The 8,153-nt window shown below is 37.3% G+C and overlaps 1 protein-coding gene across 1 annotated transcript; it reads right to left on the bottom strand.

The window, feature by feature from the left end:
• Window positions 1-890: 890 nt before the first annotated feature.
• Window positions 891-8,123, bottom strand: entr1 (endosome associated trafficking regulator 1). Its single transcript, XM_088940797.1, has 8 exons — window positions 7,735-8,123; window positions 5,974-6,101; window positions 5,050-5,481; window positions 4,753-4,826; window positions 4,163-4,274; window positions 3,237-3,299; window positions 2,108-2,247; window positions 891-1,133 (listed from the first exon to the last, which is right to left on the bottom strand). The coding sequence occupies exons 1-8, from the start codon at window positions 7,778-7,780 to the stop codon at window positions 1,040-1,042; spliced, it is 1,089 nt and encodes a 362-aa protein (XP_088796923.1). The 5' UTR covers window positions 7,781-8,123; the 3' UTR covers window positions 891-1,039.
• Window positions 8,124-8,153: the final 30 nt, after the last annotated feature.

Raw genomic sequence — 8,153 nt, 5'->3', positions numbered from 1 at the left:
CCCTGCTTACCAACTGAAAGTATTGAACTGTGCCGATAGGAACTGTCTTCATACATGCTGTGCCTTGTAGTTTAGGTATAGACAGTACTAGACACTCCAGTTATTTATATTAACCTAACTGAATGAAAATGCTCCCATTTGAATAAAACTAAGTACAGAATAATCTTCAAACATTCCTTTATGACAACCATAATAAACAAAAACTGCAATACACCATGGCACACAGAGGAAGAGACATAGAGGCCAGATACAATTCGAAGCAGGAGCTACAGTTTGAGATAGAGTTGAGAGTATCTTGGAAACTGCAAGTTCCAGAATTCTTATAGTTCAAAAAGGAAATGAGTTTCAGCTGAGCAAACATGCTTACAGACCTGTGGAGAGGTCAGCAGAGGTATAAAAGAGCAACTAATGAACAATGACATTTTTACAGTAGGTGAAGTGCTTGAGAATGCTGAAAAGCAAAATAAACACATTGGAGAAACTACTTGTTTGGAGGACAACCAGAAATAGACTTTGACCCAAACTATGAAATGGACCCTGACATTTAACAAACCGTTTTTGTTTATACTGAACTGATTTATGTTGGTAAATAACCATCTAGTCTCAGGACATGTAACACATGCTGTTCATGCTGCCTTTTTCTTTTTGGATTTTTTAGCTTTAAAGGCATTTGTGTTACATTAAGCATTTTAGAACTGTGATATTATCTAATTTACTTTGCAGTTATGAGTACCCAAGGTATCAATAATTGTTAATTTACCATAATATGTAGTTTTCCATTAAAAAATACAAAAAATCACATTTAAAAGTTTAGTCATATTGTCTAACTCAAAGTTAAATATGAACAATTCTAAAGTACTGATATTTAATAAAATTGCATCACCTGTATAAGCATTTTTTAAAAGATTTTAATTGCTCTTTATCCATTAAGATTAGCAAATAGTCATCCTTCCATTACAAAATAGTGTAAGAGTGCTTTTATTAATTCAGCATGGATTTCTCCTTGAAGTATTCTGATTTTCTGCATGTCCAGTGGAGTTTACCAGTCTTCACTTTGCATTTCTGACATTTTGTCAATGGACTGCAGTAATTGTGAAACCAGGGACAGTGTTTCTGCTCCAGACAATAACTGCCTAGGAGAAAAAAAAAAAGAAAGTAATTGATAATAGAATGTATCATGTAAGAATTAAAATCTTGTTACCCATTTTAAACATGGATATAAAGTAATAAAGTATAAAAAGAACAAATACTACCCACATTTACATGATCTAATACAGTACTATCTTTCGGGAAATAGTTTGTCAATAAGGGTTTAACCAATATACATAGGAACATAATAAAGTTTAAAACACTAAATCTTGATTCCTTTTAATGATTTGGTACTTCATGATTTAAGACTTTCTATTTCAATTCTAGTATCCCTTTAATAACAAACCTTTATTGATTAAGACTAGTCAATAGAGAACAAAAACTCATTTACAATCATTTAGGGTGACCTAGAGCGTACACATTTATACAGTTCATTTCAGTGGAGCAATGTGTGTACAACAACACCCCGCCTGTGGTTCAAACCCACATACTGTACCTTCTGGCTATAAATTCAGAGCCCTGAACACCACTATGCACTGCTGACCAAAAGCCATGTCATAGAGACTCACACAGGGTGTGCTTCAATAATGTGGCTTGGAAGTTTGATCCAGACCTCAAAAACACTTCATCACCAGTAATGATCCATATTGTCTGTATTCCTTAGTATTACTAGTCTTGTGAATTTTTTACCCTTGGGTCCTTCTGTTGTTGATTTAGAAGTGCCCTTTGCACAGACTTTGTTAATACCTTTGTTGTATGCCTAAAGTGAATCTGTAAGGTAATAGATATATTGTTTATTGCTATACAGTATAAATCATATTGCTTAGTTACATTTGCTGGCCTTGATTAAATCTGGCTACACAACGATGCAAAGTAAGAAATCATAATTCATTTTCAAATCCCATTGCTTTTACCACAGATATTGCAAGCCTAAGTTTAAACACTATACCGTGCTTCTACAGTATATGTACGTATACATAAAATTTATATAGACTAGGGGCTTCTGCTAAAGCCTTACTTTATAGATGTCTCTGCATTGTTTGCGGCCTTGTTGAGATATTCTGAAGCCACCCTTGCATTCTGTTTCATTGTCGCCAATGCAGCTGATTCACCAGCTCGAAGCCTTTCATTTTCCAACCTGTACACTTCTAACTGGCTCTGGGGAAATTGAACAGACAGATATCATTTCAGCTTTATCAGCATCACAATATACGGAGTGGTCACAACCTGCACTGGAAGCTGTTTAGGGCCAACTGCACAGTCATTAATTCATCATAACCCTACTCTCATTCTGTAAAATTTAAATAAATTAATCACAGACTTTGGCTTCCAGTCCATTTCCATCTGGTTCTTCATTCCAAAAAGCCTTTAATTATGTGATACAATTCCCCAGAAAAACAGTAACATAAAAAACTTTTTGGGAAAAATCTTACACTTTCATGTTTAAGAAACATTGGTACCTTTCACCTGGGACCTCTTGATTTACAACAAAGTGTGTGGTTAAAAGTAATCGAGAGTGTTAGGGCTAATCACATCATAGTGCGTCTTCACTGTTTCTTAAGATGCAAAATTATTTTTTATGGGATGGAATATAACCTTTTACATAAACGACAATGCTGCTTCAAACCAACATTCACATATGTTGTGCTTGTGTTTCTTTTGAGAAACACTACAATCACCAGATGTCACTAGATCATGCTTGACAGATAACAGGCAGTGGACATGGTGTAAGTCATTGTACTCTTTGTCCTGAAGAAGAATGTGAAGGGAAAGAGCAAACACCATTTTTACCAAAAACACGTTTTACAAATTTTGAAAAACTGCAATGATAGATTATTGGCAAAGTTTCTCCTTTAAAGCTTTGATGAAGAAGAATCCTTTATTAGAGCACAAATGCAAAAATCTCAGAGAAAACATTACATCAAATAAAATGAATAAACTCTAGAATGCCATTATCCTTTAAGGTAACATTTTGAGTCTTTGTATTGCAGTTACAAATTAGATCAATAATTACATTTTTATATCACACAAAAAAACTTAAGTTGAACCATTCTCACATATTAAATACCCACAGAATAAAATCACTTTAAGGACAGTTGTACACTGGAATGGAATTTAACAAGGTATAACATAATTTTCTTTCATACCTGTAGCTGAATGATTTCCTGTTTTAATTTTGCAACATTATTTTCGGCTTTAACAGCCCGTTTCTGGCAAGACAAAAAGTGAATAATTAAACAAATGTTTAAATATTCAGTAAAAGCTTAGTAATAACTTGGAAAATTATTTGGGCCAATATACTACATTTCTGCAGTTGCCAGCAGCCATGTCACCCTGCAACTTACAATTGGCAACCCACTGAAGCTCAGCAGGTGTGAGCCTGGTCAGTACCTGGATGGGAAACCTCCTGGGAAAAACTAAGGTTGCTGCTGGAGGAGGTGTTAGTGGGGCCAGCAGGGGGCGCTCACCCTGCGGTCCATGTGAGTCCTAATGCCCCAGTACAGTGACGGGGACACTATACTGTAAGCAGGCGCCGTCTTTCGGATGAGATGTAAAACCGAGGTCCTGACTCTCAGTGGTCATTAAAAATCCCAGGGTGTTTCTCGAAAAGAGTAGGGGTGTAACCCCGGCGTCCTGGCCAAATTTCCCATGCCTCCTAATAATCCCCCTCTATGAATTGGCTACATTACTTTGTTCTCCTCCCCCCCCCCCGACGGCAGGCGGAGCGACGCGCTGGTTGGAGGATTCTCGGTCGCATTTAATGGGAACGTCAGCTCAAAGATTTGGTTCAAACCACCAAATGGAGACAGGCGTGCCGACAAGCGGACCCTGCTGATGCGAGATTAACGCTAGGATGAGAGAGACTACATTTCTGCAGTTGCAAACAAGGGAACAGTGGACTATGAATGAGTGAAAGACATTCTAAAGCATCTATAAATTAGCGATCTGGGTGCATTATTGTATATACTGTAGGAGAGCCCAAAAGAACAGAATTTTTTTTAAAATGCATTTATAGGACAGTCGCATCTGTCACCTACTGTACAAAGACAAGAACTGAATCACAGTTGCACACCGTCATTAGCTGGAGATTCTGTTCCACAGACTGGACCATTGATTCCAAAGCTTGAGTTTCCTTTTCTTCTTTAACTGTTCTTTTGTGCAGCTCATCCATCAGCTGTTTAGCTCTGAGCGAAGAGGAGAAAGATTCAAGCCAGGGTGCTGCATGATCACTCAGCACAGATGAGATCCAGCAAGAGTTTGAATGAACATCTTCAAAACAGGAAAGTCTGAGGCTGAAAATGTGACGATATCTGTTTCGTTGTTCTGTATTCTGAGTTTGTGTCTGGCAAGGTCAAAGTTACGGAAAATGGACATTTTACTGAGAAAAATTGTTTTGTTTTTTATGCAGCTGCCACTACAAAAAAACACTGTTTATCATTTGTGTTAAAGTATTCCTCTAAAAAACTTTTCTTATTATTATGCCGCAAAAGTAATATTCAGAACTAGAAATAACATTGTTCAACAAAACCTACGTTATAATACCACAGCCTTTAAAAGCTGCTAAAAAGAGACATGACAGGGAATATAGAATTACCCTTAGTTTTGTTTATGAAATATGTTCAGCATGCATTATAGATGTTGATGATGTCCTTCTCTACTTACCTTTCATTTTCAGCTTTTGACTTTTTTTGCAGTTCTTTAATCTGCTTCCACAGCTGTACATTCTCTTCTTTAAGCTTAAAAAAAACAATAAAATGTATTATAGCTATCTATTGATGCAATGGTTGTATGCATCACATTGCATAAGAACAATCCTAACCAGGATAAAGAACAGAAAGCTTTTGATTTCCAGTAAATGTACATTGCATTAGAGCACAGAAATGAAAGCCTTAATTACTAATAATTTGGTCACATTCTCCTTTATCCTATTTCCACCTTACAGTATGACCAAAATACCACCTTCTGATGAGAAACTGCTTTCTCATTGCTTCTCTGTGGCGATTGGTAAGAATTATCTCCAGTCGGAATGTCCTGGTCCTTGTGATGACTGCCTGTGCCTTTTCTAGTCTGTTTGATCTCCTCCTCATAAGTGTTGTCCAGTCGCCACGAAATAAGTGTGCCGCCACCCATGGAATGCTCAGACGACACTGAAGTGTAGGGTGCACAGGGTGTGCTATCTGCAGTGCTGCACAGCCCAAATTCATGAGCCTCTTCAATGATGGAGGGCTGGTAACTACCGCTCCAGTCTTCATCATCATCCTGGTCATCCTCCAGAGACTGGGAGATCAAGCTGGGGTCTGGAAAAAACGGTTCTTGGAAGTCCAGGCTGAAGTTGTAGCTCTTGAGAGAAGTACAGTCCTCTTCCACTAAAACACTATTGCCAACGTTTTTCTGCAAGAATAGATGAACATTATTTTATGTGTTTTGTAAACATATTTCAGCAACAAGAAAGTGCATCAGGCATCCATACAAGTGTTACATTGTGCTGAAGTATTCTTCACATAATACATATAAATGGATCAATATATTACATTAATCGACAGGGGAATATGTTGTATTACCTCACTCTTCTTCCGTAAATCGGTGCAAATGCATTATAAATTATAAGGTTTTTAAAGTAAATGCATATTGTAGCACTAGTACATTAAATTGGTATGTTAAATCATGGAGAGCAAGCTGGGGTATATGAAAAGACAAATCCCTAATGCAAGAAATTGTATATGGCCAATAAAGTGATCTTATCTTATCTCTTATCTTATAAATGTCAGAAATCACATTTTGTGAATTTGAAAGTTATTATTGCTTGAGTGCAAATCATGGGAAATATTGCAACTGCAGTCACTTTTTATCCTTTTCTGGCCTGTTCATGTTTTGATATTATACCTTTCGTGATGGGTTGTAGCTTCTCTTCCCAGCTGCGTCTTGTGTAGAGTCGGTTGACTGGCTCTTGCTTCGTATGAACTCTTTGAAAGAGAATGGATTCAGCTCGTCCGCATCCCCATGAGCTTCATCTAGATCAAACATGTTAAATTAACATGTTAAATTCTAGAGCCTGGGTATTATCTCATACACACACGCACAATGTTGAAGACCAAAACATTTTATCTTCCATATGACTGCCACCCAATTTGGAACTGCCAGTCATGATTTTAGTTCTTGGCTCAAAGCAAGAACAGATTTGCTTGTATGACCCACCCTGCAATGAGACATATACATATGGCACATTTCCAGCACTACAATGTTCCCATTCAAGGTATTAGAGTTGTTGCAGGGGTCTGTTAATTTAGTTTTTACCAAAAGTTATGTTAAAACAGAATAAATTAGTCTTTCTTTAACTGTTGCAACTTTTAATCTCCCTCTGCAAGGGGTTTAGAGCAGAGGTAGTTACATATCAATTAATCTAAAACCAACTTCTGTCACCTATGAAAGGTAACACACACACTCACAAACATCGAAAAACAGGACAAACCCACACAGAACATGTCAAGAAGTAATTGCATATCAAAGAACAGGACAAGCACTCAAAGTATGAAACACCAACTCTTTCCTGAGCTGGTACTGCATATCAGAGATGTTCTGTGTCACAGGCCCAGTGCCATTTTGCTGTACTTACTGAGCTCAATAAAAACTGAATCTGCAGAAGACTGTGTCCTGCTTTTCTGAGGAAGGATTTCCCTCAACAAACCCACTCATGCAGGTGCCTAAGAGGATGCAGGATCTGTTTCCCGGAAAGCCAAGAGAAAACTGGAACACTAACTCTGACTCAACCCCTGGCAGCAGTCTGCAAGTTTTGCACCCCTTCTTGGATAATAGGAAATAGGAATTTAAAAAACAATCTATTTACTGTATTCAGGTATTTCAAATATTAAGTGTGAAACACCCCCATCTGTTGTATGTATCCATCAGATTAAACTGTAAATCTCAACACTGACTCTGACTGAAAATACTAAAACTACTGTCTGGTGCACCCTCTTACTTTTATAAAAATTAAAAAAACTGTAATTTAATAATGACGTCTTTCTGTCCTATCTACCATGTGTCTGTGTGTCTCATGGAGAGCAAGCTGGAGTATGCCAAAAGACAAATTCCTAATGCAAGAAATTGTATGTGGTTAATAAAGTGATCTTATAATGCACATCTTTAACATTTATGACTGATCATGAAACCCAGAAATTTCAAAAGACCATACTGTAAGGTGATCTGCATCGCTTGTAAAACAGAAAATACATTGATCAAGGAACAGCCCGTAATGACAAGTAATAATCACAAAACTGATACACTACATATCGTGCTGTAGGGTGAACTGCATACTAAAATACAAGTGCACAAGTATTGGCTCAGAATACCTATTTACAACAGAGCAGTAAGTACTCCTCACTTGTGCGTAAACGCAAAACTATCATAGGTAACTACATTATTTTCAAAATTAATAAGGGAGCGGATTCTGTATGACGCCAGAGAACGAAAAACAGACAATTGCTGAAGTGCTGCTCCTCCACTGCAGGGTACGTCCATCAGTCCTGACTCAGCACTGGAACGAAAACATTGAAACAGCCTACAACACCCGCCATCATCCCCACTGACGAAGCTTTAAAAATAAATGCTGTATCCATAATAAGTCGCGTTAAAGAAAAGAGAACTTACCATCCTCAATTATTAGAGTTTTGGCGGCAGTTGTGTGCTTTGACATGATGTTTTGCTTAATATCGACTTGAAACGTAGTATCAGCAATCTAATCAAATCATCAATGCCAGTCCAAGATCGCAGGACATGCCATTTTTATTTGTTTCAGCTACCTTTTAAAAAAATCATACAGCTTAATTATAATTGAAGGATCTAAAACATATTGCTAGATGTACCAGAGCACTTCCCATCATCATACTTGATACCCTACAGGAAGCACAAGTAAATGCAAGTAAACGAATTAGATAGAAACTCATAAACTGTTTTTAAATATTTTTTTCACATGGCAAAAACTTTAAAAACACTTTCTCTTGTCAAACGGAAACGTCAATAATCTCGAGTGCACTTTCAATCACGTGACAGTACCCGCATCACATGAC

This window comes from Atractosteus spatula, chromosome 23 (genome assembly GCF_055471065.1).
Source record: "Atractosteus spatula isolate fAtrSpa1 chromosome 23, fAtrSpa1.hap1, whole genome shotgun sequence".
Lineage (NCBI taxonomy): Eukaryota > Metazoa > Chordata > Actinopteri > Semionotiformes > Lepisosteidae > Atractosteus > Atractosteus spatula.
Note: the sequence above shows the minus strand (reverse complement) of the source record. Positions and strands in the feature narration are given on the sequence as shown.

Bases quoted from the DNA above. Each gene is read 5' to 3' on its own strand.
- entr1 (XM_088940797.1), bottom strand. From the start codon at position 7,780: ATGTCAAAGCACACAACTGCCGCCAAAACTCTAATAATTGAGGATG. The intron at 6,102-7,734 runs GTAAGTTCTCTT...TGTTTGATCTAG, and splicing joins AACTCTAATAATTGAGGATG to ATGAAGCTCATGGGGATGCG. The intron at 5,482-5,973 runs GTATAATATCAA...CTATTCTTGCAG, and splicing joins GCTACAACCCATCACGAAAG to AAAAACGTTGGCAATAGTGT.